This window comes from Monodon monoceros, unplaced genomic scaffold, assembly GCF_005190385.1.
Source record: "Monodon monoceros isolate NGI ecotype Baffin Bay Population unplaced genomic scaffold, NGI_Narwhal_1 Super_Scaffold_5, whole genome shotgun sequence".
Classification (NCBI taxonomy): domain Eukaryota; kingdom Metazoa; phylum Chordata; class Mammalia; order Artiodactyla; family Monodontidae; genus Monodon; species Monodon monoceros.
In genome coordinates this window covers 19,097,288-19,120,470 of record NW_021703782.1, presented here as the reverse complement: position 1 = coordinate 19,120,470, position 23,183 = coordinate 19,097,288, and the positions used below count along the sequence as shown (strand labels likewise).

Sequence of the window (23,183 nt, the reverse complement as noted above, 5' to 3'; positions counted from 1 at the left end):
TATATATATATATATATATATATATATATATATATATATATATATATCACCCCCATACACACAAATAACAATATAGAATTTTAAATATTAGAAAGAACATCTTTTCACTGCTTTGATACTTTCTAAAAGACAACTTAGAGAATTCTTACTGATTTTAAAGAAAAAATGGAAGGCAAACTTAACTGTTTCTAGAGAAGAAACACTGAAAGCTGGGATCAAATGTTACCATGTAAACAGAACACAAATTCTATGATTAGCCACTGAGTTCCAAGGGAAGATAGGGACCCCGGTCTGGCTGACCCAACCCTCTGTGGGCTCAGTGAAGTGACAGACACCAAAGATGCACCCTGCACATTGATGAGGAACACTGTCTTGTGCCCATGAAACCTGCCCAGCAGGATGGAACTGCATGGTTACTGTATGAGGGAATGTTCCAAAAAAGGAGAGCTTACATCGATTCCAAAATGTTCAGTGACTCCTCGGCCATGCTCCCCCAGGACTCCAAACGAAAGGCTTTCCTCCAGAAAGATCCTTGCTTTATATTTGTATTTTAACTTAACCTAAGTGGTAAATAAACACAACTTTAAAATACTGAAAATTCATAAAATTCATATTTGTGAATCTGCCTACATGCTAAAATTTATTTGTAACCTCCAAATCGATACTTAGGGCATATTTGCAGGGTGGTGAAAAACTTTGAGTCACCTGAAACGCACCTTCCCAGCTGAGTTAACAGGCTACTGCTTCAGCTTATATTGCAAACAAATGTCCTTTTCACATTCTGTTTACTGACACATTTTTCGCATTTTGTGCTTTTCTTTGTGATTTTGTTGCTTAAAATGGCCCCCAAGCACAGTGCTGAAGTTTGGCCTAGAGTCCCTAAGTGCAAGAAGGCTGTGATGTGCCTTATGGAAAAAATGTATGTGTTACATAAGCTTCATTCAGGCCTGAGTTATAATACTGCTGGCTGTGAGTTCAATATGAATAAATCAACGATATATATTAAATAAGGTGTCTTTAAACAGAAACACATATAAAACAACGTTATGTATTGAGTGACTGATGAAAATGTTGTGACTAGAGGTTTGCAGAAAACTAACTCTGTATTTGCCCTAGGAGCAAAAGTTCAGTATTTGCAGCAGTTTTATAGAACATAAATACACACACACACACACACACACACACTTTATAGAACATAACTACCATGAATAATGAAAAATAACTGTATTTTAGATGCTCTAAAATGATTCAATTTAACTCAGTAATACAGACAGCACAATGCCAATTTTTAAAGAAGGAACTGTTAAGACATTATGAGTACAGACATGTAATCTATCTGTTAAATACTGGTCTGATTATACATAAAAACTCCTAGAGAAATGTTGTAAATATTCTTCCCTCAGAGGCACTGTTCCAATTTAGATTCATTTTTTTAATCCAGAAAAAGTTTTCATTAATATGTTTTTTAATCTTATTTTTCCCCCTTTGCTTTCCGGCTTATAAGAAAGTCCTTTCCCATCTAAGGTTTAGATGCATATTTATCTATATGTTCTTCTAATTATTTCATAAATTTTTTGGTTTATACAATGGGAGGCTGAACATATGTACAGATTTTTTCCCCCTAGTGTTTAATTGATTTACCCCTTTATGATATGTATGTGATAAGTTTCACAGCTGAATTAAAATACAGTGATTATCAACCACTAAATTTTTATATATATAACATGAGAAGTTGGGCTCTTAAATCTTTCCATGACTCATGTAATCTTCTCTCGTGCCAGAATCATAATTTTAGTTATTAAATGTTTAATTACTATGATTTTTTCCACTGAAACTATAGAAATAATGCACAGAAATATATAAGATGGGTTGATGTCTCATATCCTGAGTCTGATAATTTATTTTTTAACCATCAAGATTTTACAGGCTAATCTTGTGAATCAACATCAAACTGGGAGAGGGGTCCTCACTGGGCTTTTAGCTGAATTTTCATTAACAATGAACAAACTCATTTGGGGAGAATTACATCTTTTCAATACTGATTCTTTCCCATCCATTAATATGAGGTATTATATGAGTGAGATAGTTTCTAAAAACTATGTTTTAGAAAATATTTAATAATATTATCACAGTACTGGAACACAAATAGACAAGTAAAACAAAACAGGAATCCTTTCGTCAAACCCTAATTTGTATCCTGTAATTTTACATACTAAGTACTTTAAGTACTTGATCTGTTCCTACACTTCACATTTTGTTTCATTGGCTATATATTTGTCCATCAGTGCTGCTTTATTATTGTACCACTGTAACATACAGTTCTAGTATCTTGTGGCCGACTATCTCTCCTACATTATTCTATCAGTCTTTGACACTCACAAAAGGAAGGAGAGGAAAACAAATCATCTCTTTTACTGACATTTAGGATGTATCTAGATTTCCTCAAGAAATAGTGAAAAACTAAAAAAATAAGATATGAAACCTTTATTTTGAATCCCTACTCAATTGATGGACTCATAGATTCAGATTTTAATGGTCAAATGCAATGGTGGTTTATTACAGGAAAATCAGTGTAATACATCATATTAATAGAATGAAGGATAACCACATGATTAACTCAGCTGAGGCAGAAAAAGCATCTGACAAACCCCAAATCTCTCATGAGACAAGCATTCAACAAATAAGAAATAGGAGGGAACTTCCTCAACTTGATAAAGGGCATTTATGGAAAACCCACAGCTAAAATCATACTCAATGGTGATGGCCTGAAAGCTTTCCCCTTAAAGAGCAGGAATGACACAAGGACACTCACTCTTGTCACTTCTAGTCAGCACTGTACTGGAAGTTCTAGCCAGAGAAATCAGGCAAGAAAAAAAAAGAAAAGCATCCATCCTTAGAAAGGAAGAAGCAAAACTAGCTCTATTCACAGATGACATGATCTTATATACAGAATACGATCCACAAAAATACCGTTTCAGCTAATAAACAAGTTCAGCAAAAGTTGAACGATGCAAGATCAATACACAAAAGTCATCTGTATTTCTATAATTAGTAGTGAACAATCCAAAAAGGAAATTAAGAAAACAATTCCATCTATAATAGCATAAAAAAGAATAAAATACTTAGGAATAAATTTAACCAAAGAGGGGCTTCCCTGGTGGCGCAGTGGTTGAGAATCTGCCTGCTAATGCAGGGGACACGGGTTAGAGCCCTGGTCTGGGAGGATCTCACATGCCGCGGAGCAACTAGGCCCGTGAGCCACAACTACTGAGCCTGCACGTCTGGAACCTGTGCTCTGCAACAAGAGAGGCTGCGATAGTGAGAGGCCCGTGCACCGCGATGAAGAGTGGCCCGCGCTCGCCATAACTAGAGAAAGCCCTCACACAGAAACGAATACGCAACACAGCAAAAATAAATAAATTAATAAACTCCTACCCCCAACATCTTCTTAAAAAAAAAAAAAGTAACCAAAGAGGTACAAGACTTTACAGTAAAAACCACAAACAATACTGAAAAAATTGAAGAAAATTGAAATAAATGGAAATACATTCCCTGTTCATCAATGACAAGACTTAGTATCATTACGACGGCAATACTTCCCAGAGTAATCTAAATATTCACTACAATCCCTATAAAAAAATCTCAATGTCATTTTTTACAGAAATGGAAAAGCTGATCCTAACATTCAAATGGAATTTCAAGGGATGCCAAATAACCAAAACACTCCTGAAAAAGAACAAAAATGGAGAACTCACGTCTTGATTTCAAAGTTTACCACAAAGCTACATGAATTAAGTAATTAAGCATGGTACTGGCATAAGGCTAGACATATAGACAAATGGAATAGAACTGAGAGTCCAGAAATAAACCCATATACCTACAGTCAATTGACTTCGGCAAGGGTGCCAAGGCCATTCAATGGGAAAACAATAGTTTCTTCAACAAATGGTACAGGGACAAATGGATAACCACATGCAAAAGAATGAAGCTGAATCCCTCTCTCACAGAATATACAAAAAGTAAGTCAAAGTGGATCAAAGACCTAAAATAAGAGCTAAAACTATAAAAATCTCAGAAGAAAACACAGGGGTGTATCTTCATACCCTGCAATGTATTTCTTAGATATGACACTAAAAGCACAAGCAACAACAAAAAACTAGATAAATTGGACTTTGCCAAAATTAAAAAGTTTTGTGCATCAAAGGACACTATCAAAGAAATGAAAAGACAACCTATAGAATGAGAGAAAATATTTGCAAATCACGTACCTGGTAAGGGTCTAGTACCCAGAATACATAAAGAACTTTACAAAAAGACAACCCAGTTTAAAAATGGGCAAAGGACTTCTACAAACATTTCTCCAAAGATATACAAATGGCCAACACAAGAAAAGTGGCTCAACGCTATTAGTCGTTCATGAAATGCAAATCAGAAATGCAAATATACTTCACACCCACTAGAATGGCAAAAATTAAAATAAAAAAGTATACATTGGTAAGGATGTGGAGAAACTGAAACCCTCCTCCATTGCTGGTGGGAATGTAAAATGGTACAAGCCACTGTGGAAAACAGTATGGCAGTTCCTCAATAAGTTAAAAATAGAATTACCACATGATCCAGCAATTACATTGCTAGGCACATACACGAAAGAGTTAAAAACAGGGATTCAAACAAATACTTGTACATGAATGTTCACAGCAGCACTATTCACAAATGCCAAAAGGTGAAGCAATCCAAATATCTGTTAACAAAAAAACCAAAATGTTATATACCCACACAATGGAATATTACTTAGCTTTAAAAAGGAATGAAGCGAAGAGTAGCCCCTGCTTGCCAAAACTAGATAAAGCCCACACACAGCAACGAAGACCCAATGCAGCCAAAAATAAATAAATTAAAAGAAAAAAAGAGAAAAAAAGAGGAATGAAGTACTGATAAAATGATGCCACAAATTGGATAAATGATGAAAACATTATAAGTGAGTGAAGCCATAGTCATATATTATATGATTCCATTTATCAGAAATACCCAGAATAGGTAAATCCATATAGACAGAAAGCAGACTGGTGGGGGCTAGGGGCAAGGAAAAATGCGGAGTGATTGCTTAATGGGTACTGGGTCTTCTCTGGGAGTGACAAAAAGGTTTTACAACTATCTAGTTGATGAGTGCACAACACTGCGCACGTACTAAATGCCACTGAACTCTACACTCTAAAATGGCTACTTTTATGTTATGTGAATTTCACCTAAAAAAAAAAATCTCAACAGTCATGGTTTCTAAAGACAGTGTACTGTATCCCCTTTTAAAAAGCTGAGTTTTAAAAAGTACATATTATATGATTTCATTTATACGAAATTCTACAAAAAGCAAAACTACAGGAACAGAAAGCAAGTCAACAGTGGCTTGCAGCCAGGAATGGGGTACAGATTACAAAGGGGCATGAGGGACTCTGGAGTGACAGAAATGTTTTATATCTTGACTGTGGTGGTGGTGGTGATAGGGGAGTATACATCTGTCAAAACTTATCAAACTGTACACTTAAAGTGAGTATATTTTATTATGTGTCAATTATACCTCAATAAAGTTGGTTTTATAAAACTCAGTCTTGGGCTTCCCTGGTGGCGCAGTGGTTGGGAGTCCGCCTGCCGATGTAGGGGACGCGGGTTCGTGCCCCGGTCCGGGAGGATCCCGCATGCCACGGAGCGGCTGGGCCCGTGGGCCGTGGCTGCTGGGCCTGCGCGTCCGGAGCCTGTGCTCTGTGGCGGCAGAGGCCACAGCGGTGAGAGGCCTGCGTACCGCAAAAAAACCCCAAAAAACCCAAAAACAAAAAAAACTGTCTTGATTACTCTTTAAAGGTCAGGGTTGGCATTTAACGTTAACCTACTTCCCTAGTATGATCAGAATTTACTTATGATACCTATTAAGCAAAGCAATGCAGACATTATACATTAAAAATGGTCAAAAACAAAAGGCCTAAGTGCCAAATAGTCTGAATACTAAAATAATAAATAAACATGGTTGCTCACCAATTCTGGAAGAGGGCAAATAGTTCCAGTATTCATATACAACCCTTCGACTACAATGAAACGTCGAGTTACACGAGCCTTGCGAGGATTCTTTAAAAGAAAAAAAAAAATAGATGTTTTAAATTTCAGTAACTCCAAATACAAAATCTGTTATGTGCTCTCTAGCACTTTCACCCTACAAGATTTATTCACCAAGATAAATCAACAAATAGATAGTCAAACTAAATTAATTTCAAGCTCAAGGTTTGAGGTCCTGTTATTTTGAGATGAAAAACAGTGCTTTCTTCTCTCAGACATGTTTTCAGGTTCACACAGTCAACTAGGAGGCCTCACACACAAATACAAACTGTTTAGACACTGAGAATACTAAAACACAAACAAAACCCTCCAAGCCCAGAATGACTGGGAAGGGACCCAAGGGAACTTTCTGGGGGAGGTGGGGATGTTTTATGTCATGATGGGGGCCATGATACCTGGGCTACACGGGTATAACCACTGGTCAGAACTGTATAACTAGGACTAATGTATTTCAATGTCTGTAAATTTTACCTAAAATAAAAAGAACTCTAATGATGATGACCATCATCATCATCACAGAGATTGAGTGGGGAGTTAGGCGAAGGTTCAGATGATACAAGAATGGCACAATATTGAAAACAAAGCCAGGAGAAGGGTACGGGGGCTTCACTACACTACTGTCTCCTTTGAATGTGCCAGAAATTTTCCTAATAAAAAGTTAAAAAACAGACAAACCCTGATCTCCCTTATTTACCAAAACACAGATGAAACCCTTTTCCTTCCTTACTCCTCACTACTGGTTCAAGTAAAACTGGACCATGACCTCACCCAGTGACGTTTGAAGGTGGTGCAGTGGAGGGACTCTTTCAAGTAAGACACACCTTCCCACAACCCACTGATGTCATATCATTAATAAACCACTCCCACTGCTGAATTTGTAGATGTTTCAGGTACACTGCACTGAAAAAATTCCACAGAGTTTGCCGCCACCTTTCCACTCAAAGGTTTCTTGCCTCTAAGCTTCTAATGAACAACTAGAAACTCAAATATCAGAGCTATTCTTTAAGGGGTATTTTAGAACCCACAGCTGTATGTAATGCTCAGAAAAGTGTCGGCTGAAGCATGCAAAAGTTTACATCATTCTTGGTCATCTTTACTCTGTCACTAACTCAGACCTGAAGGCTGTGGGTCTGCTGGGAGGTCACAGCTGAGGACATGGGGGCATCCCGCCTCTCCCTGCCTTTAAAAAACAAAGTATCTTTCTTATGATCTTAAAATACTCAATAAAGGAATATTTTATTTTTGGAGTATTCTTGGGAAATGGAAAAGTACAAAAAAGAATTTAACAAATGAGCTCACACCACACACTGGTAACTTTTTCTTGTAACTACATATCTTTGTGAATTACCTTGTTCAAATCGGGGTTTTACTGCAATCGTTCTAGGACGTGAGGTTTTAAAATATTATGTTGTGAACATTTTCACATTATTTAATATTATTTAAACCATGATTTTAATGGAGATTTAATATTACACCTTGTAGATATACCGTAAATTATTTAACTACTCCCACAGTGTTGGATTTAGGTTGTTTCCCTCATTTTGTTTTTTTACATCACGTGAATACCCTTCGATCTTTGACACCACTTCTGATTCTCTTCTAAAGATAGCACTCCAGAGGGTATGGATATTTAAGAATCCCAGAATATACCTGCCCATTTACCCTCTAGAAAGGCTGTGCCAACTGAAGCTCTCCTCAGAGTTTTTGGAAGGCCCTTTGTATCCTCACATACATCAGTGTGGCACTGATTATTATCATAAAAAGTTTTCCCTAATTGGACAGGCAAAACCTCTTACCCTAATTTCTGTAATTGTTAGTGAGGTCAGACTATTTTCTATTTGCTCAGTTATCTGCATTTCTTCTATGAACTGCTGTTTTTATCAACTGTCTTTTTTTTTTTTTTTTAAGAAGGATTAATAGGGGATAAGAGAACTCTATAAGAAAAGGAATGAAAAAACATATGAATCCCATTAGTTGGGAAACTGACAAAAAGAGTTTGATCCAAACTCAGATTATTTAACTTACTTTCAAAGGAAATATAAGCATCTAAGTACAAAATATTTAAAAATTTAACATTTATTATTTTTGTGAAAACAAAATTAAAAAAGAATTATTTCTAAAAACCAAAATGTAAAGTAATTTAGAAAGCCTACTCTTGGCAGGAATATGTGGTATAAATTAATTAGTAAAAAGGTAAAAACTATAAAATGGAAATAAATTTTAAGATAACTTTATTTCTTGTTATTCATTTAAAAAAAAGTCCCACAGATTATAAATCTTACACAACACACACACAGAACTTGAATATGTTGTCTTCCAAACTTGTACAATGCTAACTTGGCAAAATAACTCTACAGCAGACTGGTTCATTGGTCACACTTTCTAAGGCAGTGTTTTTCAATACGGTAGCATTCCATTACTGAATCAGAATCTACATCTACTGAATCTACATCTTTTTACAATCTGTAGAAAAAATTCACCGGTGGAATGGTCTCAATTTTAAGATTTTCCCTATAGACTTTTCTAAATTGTATAATTATAAAACACTGTCTATAGCACACCCAGCATAAAATAGCATAAGTCTATACATATTCATCACAAGAATGTGTATAATCATGAAGTGCTGCTCTTAGGCTATCACCTCAACAAAGATGATAGAATCCAAAAGGAATAATGCAAATATCTGGAAAAATGGAAATTAACACAAAATTAAGGATGTGATGACCATTTTTATCAGTTACTCTAGTAACGGACGAGTTACACTGGGAAAGTCCACTTGAAAGTGGTGTTTGAGACAAAGGATGTGGTGAATGGGTTCCCAGTACAATCCACACACAGTGGTTCCTGATGGAGAACCACAGACCACAGAACTACGTTCTCTGATCATGTTGTCAGGGGCAAATAAATGCTAATTCTAACAGTGATGCTTTGAACACGATTCCTCTGTTCCACTCTCTATCAGAACAACAAGGAGCAAGTTCCACCTGCCTAATTCCCTCCCTGTTCCAAGGGACGACACAGGTGCTTGAGAAGAAGTGTAAATAGGTTTCAAGGTAGAAGGAAACCATGCTTGAGGCAGCTGCTTCCCACAGGGAGCAGCTGAGCTGCTCAGAGATCTGGGATGAGGTTGGGGTAGGGAGAAAGAGTCTTCACTTTGTTCATAAATTCATAAATTAAGATCTGCCGCCATAGTGTCTTCCGGTGAATTGATACATGATTTATTCTAATATGAATAAGCCTATTTTGAATTCACTAGATACATCTTGTTAATGCCCTAATGAATTCTGTTGTTACTTCTGTAGAGTTGAGTGTACATCCCTCCACCCCCAAAATGCATGCTGTTTTTCTTTTTCTCTTTTAGAAAGCTGTCTAGATAACCTTCCCTCAAATTTGCCATATATAATTATGGCAATGATGAGGCAATTACTATCAGGCTTGACTCTCTAATCTGAGGTACATTTAATAAGTAGAAACACCCTTATTTAATGTCCAAACGTGATCCACAAGCAAGTTTTCATGACAAATTACCATTTCACTTATAATTTAGCTGGTTAGAAAGTAAAAAAGAACTGCGTAATTTTCTTCAAAAGAATACCTTTTTAAAATTTTATTTTATTTTATTTTTTATTTTTTTAAGAATCATACCTTTTGATCTTCAATTTCTTGTTCTTTCAATAGTCGATCCAGGTCATCCATATCATTATGGTTAAACAGCTTAATGTCACTACGTGATGCCTGTAATCCCTTCTGAATAGCAAAGCAGGCAGCTTTATCTCTGCAAAGAAGAGAGACCCACCAAACTGGGGTTTAAAGGGTTTTGTCAACATTCTCAGAAAAGGAATGCTTGCTTTTGTAAGTTGACCAACATACACTTGTTAAACTGAACATGGCAAAAAAATAAAACATGTTTGAACTTTAATACATTATTGTTTGCACTTCACTCTGCAAGCCTTTCCACATAACTACCATACTGATTCTGTTCCAGGAAGCAAACTCTTGCCATATTTTGACATCTGAGAAATCAGCATGCATCTTACTATATGGATGGCATATTATTCAAAGTACTCTTCTCTTTCTGAAAAATAAATGAAATACTGGTGTATCTCACCATCAGTGGCATCTCTGATTTGACTGGCCACCACTTGCCATCAAAAGGAATACTGGGTTACTGACTCTACATAACCCAGAGGAGAACTCTGAGTCATGCAGATTAATCTTCAGTAAGATCTCCTAAATTGAGTTAATGGGGGGCAGGATATATTTCTTAAATTAAGTGTACTATTTAAAAGTACATGCAACACTTCTACTTCTGAGAAAATAGACGTATTTTCCCTATTTTTCTCACTGGGTACAACCAAAAATCCTGGACATCATGTATAAGACAAACATAAGATGATGCTGAAAAATGGAGAGAAAAGGCAGACCAGCGAGGGACCTGAGAAATGACATGAAACAAGTTCCTGGATTTTCCTAACTTGGAGCTGATGCAGCTGGCAAACTGGAAATGCCAACAGGCAGAGACAGAAAAGCTCTGACGAAAGTCTGCTCTCTGTAGCCAAAGGGACAGGAAAGGGGGCAGCCCGGCAAATGTCTCTACTGCAGCCAAACCACAGAAAAACCTGGGCCTGTCCCCTCCACACTAGCAAAGGCTGAGAGGGAGGCCCAGACTCTAACCGTCACAAGGCCATAACAAGGCTCCCCAATACCCCTGTGGCTGCTGTCAGAGAAGGGAGCCAGAACTTGTATCTCTGCTGGGTAGTAACAAGTGGCTCCCACTGTGGTGTTAGTGAAGACCGTGTGGAGAGACCTAACTTCCAATCCCCTGCAGGGAGAGACACTCTCCCCTGCCTATGCTTAGGCTGTGTCAGGGGAGGCTCAGAGAAGAGTAGGACTCTCACCAACAACCAGAAGAAATGAAAATAACCCCACCTCAGTGTCAATGGAGGCCCCGTGGGGACCCTGGACTTGTACTTCCACCTGACAGTAATGAGGCAGCAGTGCCCCCCTGCCCTTGTTGGAAGACTGTCAGAGAAAGCCAATTAAAACAGAAAGTTTAAATAAAGCATAAACTATAACAGCATAATATGAAACTGTTCATGTTTCACTTGTCATACCAAGAACCAGAAAACATCACACAATGAAAAAACAAACAAACAAAAAAACAATCAACAAATGCCAGTACTGAGATGACAGAGCTGTCAGGATGATCTGATAATGACTTTAAAACAGTCATGATAAAAATGTTTCATGAGTAATTATGAACATGCTTGAAACAAATGAAAAAACAGGAAGCTGCAGCAGAGAAAAGGAAGATACAAAGAAGAATCCTGTGGGGATATTAGAACTAAAAAGCAAAATAGTCAAAAGAAAAAGCATAGTGGGTGAATTCAGCAGCAGAATGGAGAGAGGAAAGAATCAGTGAGCTGAAAGATGTAACAGTAGAAATCAAGTCAATGTAAATCACAGAGAGAAAGTAGACTAGAAAGAAAAGAACAGTCTCAGGGACCTGTGAGACTACAATAAAATATGCAGCATTCAAGTCTGTGGAGTTCTAAAGAAGAGAATGAGGGCGGGACTAAAAAGGTACTTAAAGAAATAATGGCTGAAAACCTATAGATTAAAGAATAGGCTTAAAACTATAGATTAAAGAAGCTGAGCAAAATTCTTGCAGGTAAACCCAAACAAATAAATGCCAATACAATTATAGTCAAACTTCTGAAAACTAATGACAAAGAAAAAAATCTTGAAATCAGCACAAGAAAAATGACACCTTACTTGTAAGAGAAAAGCAATTTGAGTGACAGTAGATTTCTCATAAACCATTAACAACAACAACAAAAAAAACAAGAAACCATTAACACCAGAAAAAAGTGTCCCAATGTATTTCAAATGCTGAAAAAAAAGACATAGCAACCAAAAATCCAAAACTAGCAAAAATATCCTTTAGGAATGAGGGGGAGAAGACATTCTCAGTTGAAAAAAAACTAAGAGACTCTGTCCCAAGCTGACTTCCCCTAAAGGAATGGCTAGAGAAAGCTCTCCACATAGAAAAAATAAATAAATAAAAGAATCTTAGATTATCAGGAAGGAAGAAAGAACACTGTAAAGAGTATGAACAAACACACTAGGCTTTTCTTCCCCTCTTGAGTTTTCTAGGTTATTTTGGATGGTTGAAGTAAAAATTATAACACTCTCTGATGTGGTTCTCAAAGTGTTTACAGGAAATACTTAAAACAACTGTATTATAAATAAGGAGAGTAAGGGGATGTAAAGGAAGATAAAAGATTCTATAACTGAACTGGTGAAATAACACCCGTAGAATGTGATAACTTATGCATACATATAACATCATACTTAGAGCAATGACTAAAAATCTATACAAAGAGAAACACTCGAAAACAAATGAATAAAATAAATGAGATAAATAAAAATGGAACTCCAAAACTCATTCAATTAACCCTCAGAAAGGCAGGAAAAAGAGAAAAGAAAACAAAAAACAGAGAGAACAAATAAACAAAAAATAAAAATTGGGAGATTTAAGATGCCATATATCAATAATTACATTAAATGTAAATGGCTAAAATATACAATTTAAAGACAGGGAGTGGCAGATTGGATTAAACATGCTGTCTATAAGAAATTCACTTCAAATGTAATGAGATGGGTAGTAAGGGAATGTGTGTGTGTGTGTATACATGTAGTTATATATATATAGTTATATGCCATATATATGTATGTATGTTACATACAATAATATAGGTAGTAAGGGTATACATATATATTACATACAATAAACACACCATGCAAACATTCAAAAGGGAAAGCAGAGTGCCTATGTTAAAATCTGATAAAGTAGACTTTGGAACAAAGAAAATTACCAGAGACACAGAAGGATGTTATATAATGATAAAAAGAATCAACTAACCAAGAAAACTTATCCTAAATATGCACCAAATAACAGAGCTACAAAAGACACAAAAACTAATAAAAGTGAAACAAGAAATTGACAAATTACAACAACTGACAGAACTACCAAACAGAAAATCAGCAAGGATATAAAAGAACTCAATAACACCATCAACTAGAAAGATCTAATTGTCATTTATAGAACACTCCATTCAGCAGAATTTTTTTTTTCTATTTAATGATAATGACAAAAAAAATTTTTTTTCTCAAAAGGTAAATAAAGTTTCATATGTAAATTGCTTTTTGTCTCACTAAAACTTTTATATAAGTATACCTTAGGAAGTCGACATGTAAAACTAGCGCTCTCTTAGTGGATTAAAGGATAGAAGTGGCAAATGAATGTTCTGTATGTTTTTTTTGGTTTTTAACTTGCATATCAGTGACTTTTAAAAAATAATGGTCAGTGTAACATTTGATCATCCAATACTATAATATGAAAAACAGAAATGTATAAAGAAGGAAATTAATCACATGTGTATCATGGAGTGATACCTTCTCACTGGCGTCCTCACATGGCCTTTTCTCTGTATTTACCAGAATATTCTTTTTTAAGTGACTATGGAACATATTCCAAGATAGACCACATCATGAGCCATAAAACAAACTGTAACAAATTAAAAATTTCCAAACGCCTGGAAATTAAACAACACACTTCTACATAACTCATGGGTCAAAGAGAAAGTCTAAAGAGAAATAAAATACAAAAATGAACTAAACAAAAATGAAAATAAACACATCAAAATTTGTGGAACACAACTATAGCAGTGATGACAGGGAAATTTACAGCACTACTACATTAGACATGAGGAAAAGTCTCAAATCAGTAATTGAAGTTCTCACCTCAAGAACCTAGACAGAGGAAACTAAACTGCAAATGAGCAGAAGGCAGGAAATAATACCAGAAATCAGTAGAAATGAAAACAAAAATACAATGTAGAAAAATCTATGAAACAAGGAGCTGATTCTTTGAAAAGATCAATAAAATTGACAAATCTCTAGCAAAAATGACAAAAAAAGAGTAGACAGAAATTACCAGTTAGGAAGGAAACAGGGATCTGCAGACATTAGAAGGATAATAAGGGACTATCACAAACAATGCTACACATACAAATTTGATGATTTAGAAGAAATGGACCAACTCCTTGAAAAACACAAACTACCTCAACTCACTCAATATTTGAATAGCCTTACAAGTATTAAGGAAATTAAATTCATAGTTAAAATACTTCCAAAAAACCCCCCAAAAACTCCAGGTCCAGCTGTTTTTACTGGAGAATTCTACCATACATTTAAAGAACTAACAACAGTTTTATACAGTTTCTCCAGAATATAAGAGGGAACACTTTCAAATTGACTTTATGAAGTATTACCCTGATGCCAAGACCAAAGTCTAAAAACAGTAAGTATGGTAGCATCAGGGAAATATAGACTAAAACTACGAGATATCTGTACACACCTATCAGAATGGCTTAAAAAAAAAAAAAAAAGCAACAACACCAAATGCTCCTGAGGATGTTGGAGAAACTAGATCACTTATACACTGTTGATGGAAATGTAAAATAATACAGCCACTCTGGAAAAGTTTAGCAATTTCTTAAAAAACTTAATGCACAATACTTTATGACCAGCAACTGCATGCCTTGGCATATATCCCAAAGAAATGAAAACTTATGTATACAGAAAAACCTATACAGGAATATTTACAGCACCTTTATTTGTAATAGCCCCAAACTAGAAACAACTCTGATATCCTTAATAGGTGAATGGTTCAACAAACTGTGGTGTATCCATACCATGGAATATGACTCAGCAATCAAAAGGCACAAACTATTGATTCACATAACAACCCTGGAGAATCTCCAAATAATTAATGCTGAATGAGAAAAGCCAATCCTCAAATGTTTTACCTACTGTATGATTACATTTGTACAACAATCTCGAAATGATGAAATTATAGAAATGGAGAATAGATTAGTGGCTGCCAGGGGTTAAAGAGTGGGTAGAGTAAAAGGGATATGGGTGTGGCAACAAGAGGGATTATCTTGACTTCATCAGTGTCAACAGCCCACTTTTGAAACTGTATTACACTTTTGCAAGAGGTGACCATTGGGGAAGACTGGGTAAAGGGCACATAAAAATCTCTGTATTATTTCTTACAAGTGTATGTGAATCCACGATTATCTCAATATAAAACATTTCATTAGAAAAGGGTACACAAAGTAACATAAAAAAGACAGAGTGACAAGGAAAGACTTACGTATGTAAACAACCATTGTTCTGAGACCTACTGGCAAAGCATTATCACTGTTTACTACAAAAGAAAGAAAATAAAACATCGAACATAGAGTCTATGCCTAATGAATTTATCAAAAACAATTTATCAAATAATTTACTAAACACCATTTTTACCTCTAGCGTTCCTACTTTCAAATGAATTTCAGGTGGAATATTTAAAATTATGTATAAGGGAATAATTAAGTTGTCTAATGGCTCACTAGAAACTGAAGTTCTAAGACACCAGGCATAAGATTTGAAAGTGAGTTTAGACTAGGTTTCCTAGCAGTGAAAACCAAAAGGACAATATAGTATTTATTATCTGACAAAGGAAGCATACAAGTTCAACTGTAACTATAAACTTTTTCTGGACTTTAAACTCAAAAAGGAATTTATGGTGGGGGCTTGTATAAAGCGACATTGGCTGACACTGTATTGTAGTTGTCTGCAACTATGCTTTATTAAAAAACTAGAATCACTGTTTAAATCACTGGCTCTCAAATTTGTGATGAGTCTTTATTATTATTGATTTTTTAAACTATGTGCAAGAAATTAATAGAAACATTCATTTTCATGGTCACATTGGGAAACAATTCTACTCAGGCCCAGGCCATGTGCTGGAGTGCTCCCAGGTAACTGTCACAGGGCTGTGGGGAAGAATGGGACACAAGCACGCTGAAAACCCCCAGGAAGAGCCAGCCCTGCAGCGTGTGCTTGAGCTTGTTGCACTACAGGTGCTCCGACACGGAGTGAGAAGCAGCAGGATGGTACAGGGACTGAGGTAAGCCGGGTTCTGAAGTCCAGTCACTTGGACCCCTCTTCTGAGCTCCAGCCTCCATTCATTCTCTTACTGAAGGTATTTATTGAGTACCACTAAATGGCACATGCTATCCTAGGCAATGGGCTGGTATAAACTGTTGAATGTGCTATAAAAGAGTACAGTGAGTGTGAGGCAAGATGAGCCAAGAGCAGAGGGTATGGGTGCACATGAGCACACATGCCCACACCTACATATATAAGTTAAGGGAGGCTTGAGAAACTGATTTTGACAGGCATGTAAGTGCTACATGGTCATAGATTCACAGGGATACCAAACTCCTCTGGCTGTAAAATTTTCTCCACATGCAGCAAGGGGTCTTGACCTGGTCTGAGAGCTTGGGGAAGGCTTTCCTGCAGAGGTGGTATATGTGCAGGATGAGCAGAAATTAAGTAGGAGATGAGAGGAGGAACAATGTTCTAGGCATAGGGACTCAGGGTCTTAGCACGTGCAAAGGCCTTGAGAGGAAACTAGCATATAAGTCTGGTAAGGCTACACAGCATGACCACCTAAGGGAAAATGGTAGAAAATGGGTCTAAAACAGCAGTCTAGAATCCTAATAAGAACTTGGATATTTATTTTAGGAACAATGGAAGCTCTTAAATGGAGTGTCTGGATATGGTGTCAAAAAGGAAAAGAGGAAACAAAAGTCACTCTGAGACCTAAATTAAGAGAGTCATTTAATAGTCCAATCAAAAGATAACAGAGGCTCGGGCTAGTGGCAGGTGCTTCTGATGGGTATAACCAGCTGCCTGGGCTATGCCAGCCCTCACTCTACTCCTCTCTGCTCTTCCCCTCCACAGTAAAAAGCAACACCATACATCTAGTGCACATGTATGCAAGTGTGTAGATTTGTTCCTGGAAAGTTAAGGAAGTCTGCAACTCATGATGACTTCTATATTCTTAACAAGCCATGAAGCAAGATCAGCAGAGGCCAAGAGTTGCAGCGAGGGTGCTGAGAAGTGGAGTGACTTTATCAGGTAGTGTGAGTGACTATGTGGGTTATGACCATGGACTCACAAGGACACCACACTGTCGCAGAGCTGCACAGGGAAAGCAGACGGCTGGCCCCCTCCTACATAAATTTGGCCTTCTCAACATCAATAAATAAAATCATAATGGCAGATAACAAAGCACCGACACCTTAAGGCATCCTTCCAGGGGAGGTCTCACTAATTCTGCAGAACTACTTGGCTGGGTGACTATATATTTCTTTAAAAATGAAAAAAAAAAAAAGTCAATATTATTTTAGGCAGATGACCTCTAACAAAGGAATTCTCTAGGAGGGCCAATATTATTTCCAAAGGAATTCAGGTAAGAAATGTCAGTAAAGATTACTTACACAAACACAATGTCCCCTCTCTTAGAGTAAGCAGGAATAGCACTGGCTATGGTGGCAAACCCATATGAGTATATAATGGCTTCTTCTGTCTTCATAAATTTTGCCAGGCGGTCTTCCAAATCCAAGTGCACATCTAGTTCAAGAGTAAAAAGTTAAATAGTTAAACTGTCTTATAATTCTTTTTCTTTGACTAAAGAACAAATAAAATAACATAAGCAGTTTAGTTGTTAATACTGTCTAAGATAATTCTGGGCCAAAACTGTTTCTATACTCTGTGAACTGAATCAGCTACTCATTTGTCTATAAATATGTGACTGGGACAGCTCTGACTCTAGGTTTTGCTTTTATATCACTCTAGCAATAAGAATTCAAGGTCCAGTGACCTTGTCTGCTTTAACTTCCCTCAACCAAAAATGCCAAGACTTTACCAATGTAAGACATTAATTTATTAACACCTTTTTGCATTTTAGTAGAAGTGACCAAACCAGGCACTAAGACAACTGTCAACCAGCTTTTAAAAGGAAAAGAAAGAAAAAAGAAAAGTAGTTAAGTTAAAAAGAACCCCACATACTCTGCATCAAGGAATTTTTTCAGTTGTGGTGGTCACTCCTCTAACAGTTTGTGTCAGCACTTAGTTGTGGCACCTGCCATCACTCTGCAGGACTGAGTTTCTGTCTGAATTTCTTTTTAAGTGTACTGGTGAATTCAAACGTATAGTACAAAGAGAAATATGGTCCTTTTATGGAAGCAGCTTAAGAAGAATGTTGATGTAATTATAGGGATAAATTGTAATTATTAAACTGGTATTTTTTTTTCTCTCTTACATCATGGTTCCATATAGCCTTTCACCTTCCCAGGCTAAGCCATGAGGCTTCACACCCTGGGACGGAGGGACCAGCGATGTCTAAAATAAATAGTGTACCAGCTGGCTGTGAACTGGAAAACTTCGAAGTGTCTGAAAATGAGGCATTACCCAAGAGAGAGAAAAAATTTTTAAACCTTCTTTAGTTCTTTTAACTACAGCAGGACCCAAGTTTGGAGAACAAGATCAGAGTTTTACCACATGCTCTGCGCAAAGAGAACTCAGAAGTTGATACAGGAAGGATGCAGCCAGGCCCCTCCAGCCTTGGAGCTTCATGGGAGAAACGAGGAACTCTGAGGAGTAAAGGCAGACTTTCAGAGCCGCGCCATGTCCACCGAGGGGAACTCAGAAGTGGAGGCAGTGGCAGGGGACCCAGACGTTCCCCAGTGAGGGGTGGTGGAGAGGGCCGATGGCCCGGCAGAGCCCTCCGTCCCAGATGTCGAGGACCTGTGGCTGGGAGCCTTGCTCCAGAAGACCCCTTCAGCATCAGCCTTCCCTCCAAGTATGCCCCTCCCTACCAGAGACATTCCCAGTAAGAAGGGAGAGAGGGAAAAGACCTGAGGGACTGAGATATACAAAAGAAACAACTTAACCCAGCTGGATACAAGGCTGTCTGGACAGTGAGTGGACTAAATATTTCCAACAGAGACCTGGTTAGTTGTTAAGTGTGAGATTTCCACCAACTTCCAGGGAGGAACAAGTGAGTAAGGTCAGTTTAGCAACAGGAACAAACAACTTTTTAGAACATTTGAATAAAGCGTCTAAAATCTGTAAACCCACTCACTGATTTATCAGAGGCTAGTTAATCTTATTGTGATGCTTTTTAACTAGTAAAAGACAAAATTAAGAATTATAAAAGATACAACTTCACAAAGGACTATATTTTAAAAAGTAGTTAAATGAGGGCTGTCCAACAATCTCATTCAATTGTTAATCAAACATTTAGTAAGTATCACATAAAAATACTCTGAGAAGCACTGGATCAAAGAGAAATATAGGGTTTCTGCCACTTGACAAAGTGAGACAGCTAAGAGAGGCATCTGGCAGCTGTCAATGGAGAACTCAGAGCCCAGAGGGCAGATACAAGGCTAAGCTGTGCCTTCAGTCCCCTGGTCTGAAGCACTTGGGTCCCTTCTACACTCAGAACTACAACACGTTCACAGTGACTTCTGACTAAAGGCACACAGGTCCCTCGATTGTGAACCAAAGGCTGCTGGGGTGGGCGCCAGCTATTGAGTGAGAGATGAGAAGACACAGAGGGTCCGAACTAAATCTCAATTTGATGGCAAAAGAGGTATAGTGAGGAATTAGAAAATTTAGCAGCAATATCCAAATAATAAAATAAATTGAAGACACTTCATTTGTAGACTTCTTAAAGGATGATACAGAATTGTGAAAATGAACTATTTATCCCATTCCAATTTATCCCATCAAGTAATGATAAACAACTAGGCATGCTTCTTCCCATTTGTAAGTTAAAATGTATACCAACATAGTTTATTACATAAAAAACACATGAAATACCACTTGATTTCCATTACCAATCAGGTATTCATTTTTATAGAAGTGACACTTTCATTAGATCAACATTAAATAAATATGAGATTTCACAATAACGTTTAGAAGAATGTATCCCGGTTGATCAAAATGGTACCAAAGGAGTGCTTAGCTCTTCAAGCATCAAATCTGTGACACCAACACCACCAAGTCTGAAGACTTGATCTTGCTCCTGACTGCCCGCCCTTCCACGAGATATGCTGCCAGGGAAATGCGGCAGGCAAAGTCTGGCAAGAACGAGGAAAGCAGCAAAGCACCAGAGAACCAGCTACCTCCATGCAGCTGAGCATGGGCGCGTCTCAGGCATGTCTTCCTTTCCTCTTTGTTAGTGCTCTCTGAGCACCCTGCCTACAGATACGTCCCCACCATTCTGTTGCCTCTCACTTCTGATGAGACAGGAGGGCAGGTCCCCCATAAGAGGCCTCCTTCAAATTACAATGCTGCCTCTAAACTGGGAATCATCTACCCCAAATCTCAACAATTTAGCTAGCAGATGGGCAACCCAAGCCACAGTGAATTGCTCTCATTCAATATCTACATTTTAAAAAGAAAAAACACGTTATGGATACAGATAAACTGTTTTTGCCAACTACAAAAAAGGATTTTAAATCATTCTGTAGCTCTAAATGACTCTCTTCATTGATTAGCAATAAAACAGTAAAACAATCTTGGCTTTGTTTTAGGGCTTTAGAGTTAGCTACCCAGTTGATAAAAATTATGTTAGTATTCTCATTATACATACTCATAGCCATTTTTATGTCATTGCCATAAAGTGGTAAGAAGAATCTCTCTACAATAAATCAATGACTTACTGGTTCTTGCCTAGTCCCAAAAGTTTAAAAAAGATGGGCCTTTCCTCCTCCTATCTAAAGACACTGGGTCTTAGGGGACGTCAGCCGTGCAAAGCAGGTTTTGTGACAGGTAAAACACGGACAGTTGCATAACATCTTTTGATGTCTGATAGCTACTCTGCAATGAAGAAACTCTTAACCCAAAGGCGGGGGAGGCAGCAAACAGAAAAACTGCCAGGGCATGTTCTTTGACTTTGGATGCCTATCTTCTGTGTGTATGATCCATTTAAACAATTAGTGCCACAGATTTGCATGCGTCATTCTCTAATTCACTGCTAGGAACCAATATGGTAGGCAAGAGGCCACGGAGGAAGGTGACCAGAAAGCCTCTGTGTCTTCTCAGCACTTGCTGCCCTTTCTGGCACCTGCTCCCTCACCAGAATGTAAGAGACGGGAGGCAAGGCCAGGGCAGGATGCCCCACACCAAACACAAGGCCTGGCCATGGCAGTCATCACAGGGGGTTCAGATCTGGGCTCCCTCATTGCCAGGTCTGAACCATGGACAGGCCCAAAACTGCTCTGTGCCTCTCAGTCCTTCCCCTGTCAAATGGTTAACAGTTCTACCTGCCTCAAAGGACTGTTAGGAGAACCGCAAGAGAATGCTTATAAAGCACTCAGAACAATGTCTGGCATGGAAAAAGCAACATGCTGGTGTTTGTTCAACTAACTCAATATTTGTAGAATAAAAATAAGTAATCTTTTTTTTTTAATGAGATTTAGGGAGATTGTCTTTCAGTGTAGATTGTAAATCTATAATAGGATTTTTACTTTCCTTGTCATCCTACTTTATCTGATTTTTTTTTTACATCTTTACTGGAATATAATTCCTTTACAATGGTGTTAGTTTCTGCTTCATAACAAAGTGAATCAGTTATACATATACATATGTTCCCATATCTCTTCCCTCTTGCATCTCCCTCCCTCCCTCCCACCCTCCCTATCCCACCCCTCTAGGTGGTCACAAAACACCAAGCTGATCTCCCTGTGCCATGTGGCTGCTTCCCACTAGCAATCTATTTTACATTTGGTAGTGCTTATATGTCCATGCCACTCTCTCGCTTTGTCACAGATTACCCTTCCCCCTCCCCATATCCTCAAGTCCATTCTCAAGTACGTCTGTGTCTTTATTCCTGTCTTACCCCTAGGTTCTTCATGATATTTTTTTTCTTAAATTCAATACATATGTGTTAGCATACAGTATTTGTCTTTCTCTTTCTGACTTACTTCACTCTGTATGACAGACTCTAGGTCCATACACCTCATTACAAATAGCTCAATTTCATTTCTTTTTATGGCTGAGCAATATTCCATTGTATATATGTGCCACATCTTCTTTATCCATTCATCCGATGATGGACACTTAGGTTGTTTCCATCTCCGAGCTATTGTAAATAGAGCTGCAATGAACATTTTGGTACATGACTCTTTTTGAATTATGGTTTTCTCAGGGTATATGCCCAGTAGTGGGATTGCTGGGTCATATGGTAGTTCTATTTGTAGTTTTTGAAGGAACCTCCATACTGTTCTCCATAGTGGCTGTACCAATTCACATTCCCACCAGCAGTGCAAGAGTGTTCCCTTTTCTCCACACCCTCTCCAGCATTTATTGTTTCTAGATTTTTTGATGATGGCCATTCTGACTGGTGTGAGATGATATCTCATTGTAGTTCTGATTTGCATTTCTCTAATGATTAATAATGTTGAGCGCTCTTTCATGTGTTTGTTGGCAGTCTGTATATCTTCTTTGGAGAAATGTCTATTTAGGGCTTCTGCCCATTTCTGGATTGGGTTGTTTGGTTTTTTGTCATTGAGTTGCATGAGCTGCCTATAAATTTTGGAGATTAATCCTTTGTCAGTTGCTTCATTTGCAAATATTTTCTCCCATTCTGAGGGTTGTCTTTTGGTCTTGTTTATGGTTTCCTTTGCTGTGCAAAAGATTTTAAGTTTCATTAGGTCCCATTTGTTTATTTTTGTTTTTATTTCCACTGCTCTAGGAGGTGGGTCAAAAAGGATCTTGCTGTGATTTATGTCATAGAGTGTTCTGCCTATGTTTTCCTCTAAGAGTTTGATAGTTTCTGGCCTTACATTTAGGTTTTCAATGCATTTTGAGCTTATTTTTGTGTATGGTGTTAGGGAGTGATCTAATCTCATACTTTTACATGTACCTGTCCAGTTTTCCCAGCACCACTTATTGAAGAGGCTGTCCTTTCTCCACTGTACATTCCTGCCCCCTTTATCAAAGATAAGGTGACCATATGTGCATGGGTTTATCACTGCGCTTTCTATCCTGTTCCATTGGTCTATCTTTCTGTTTTTGTGCCAGTACCATACTGTCTTGATTACTGTAGCTTTGTAGTATAGTCTGAAGTCAGGGAGCCTGATTCCTCCAGCTCCATTTTTGGTTCTCAA

General features: G+C 37.6%; 1 protein-coding gene across 2 annotated transcripts in view; it reads right to left on the bottom strand.

Annotated features, from left to right (window-relative positions):
* The window catches only part of SPTLC1 (serine palmitoyltransferase long chain base subunit 1), a 74,649-nt gene that overhangs the window by 14,044 nt on the left and 37,422 nt on the right, over positions 1–23,183 (bottom strand). Inside the window, exons 6-9 of one of the 2 annotated variants that reach the window (XM_029203421.1) lie at positions 17,505–17,637; positions 9,751–9,880; positions 6,028–6,117; positions 453–560 (exon numbers count right to left, since the gene is read on the bottom strand). In XM_029203421.1, the coding sequence (XP_029059254.1) occupies positions 453–560; positions 6,028–6,117; positions 9,751–9,880; positions 17,505–17,637 (461 nt within the window). Of the gene's footprint in view, positions 1–452; positions 561–6,027; positions 6,118–9,750; positions 9,881–17,504; positions 17,638–18,564; positions 18,660–23,183 lie in introns of those variants that run through there. The other variant, XR_003790851.1, reaches the window with a different exon arrangement.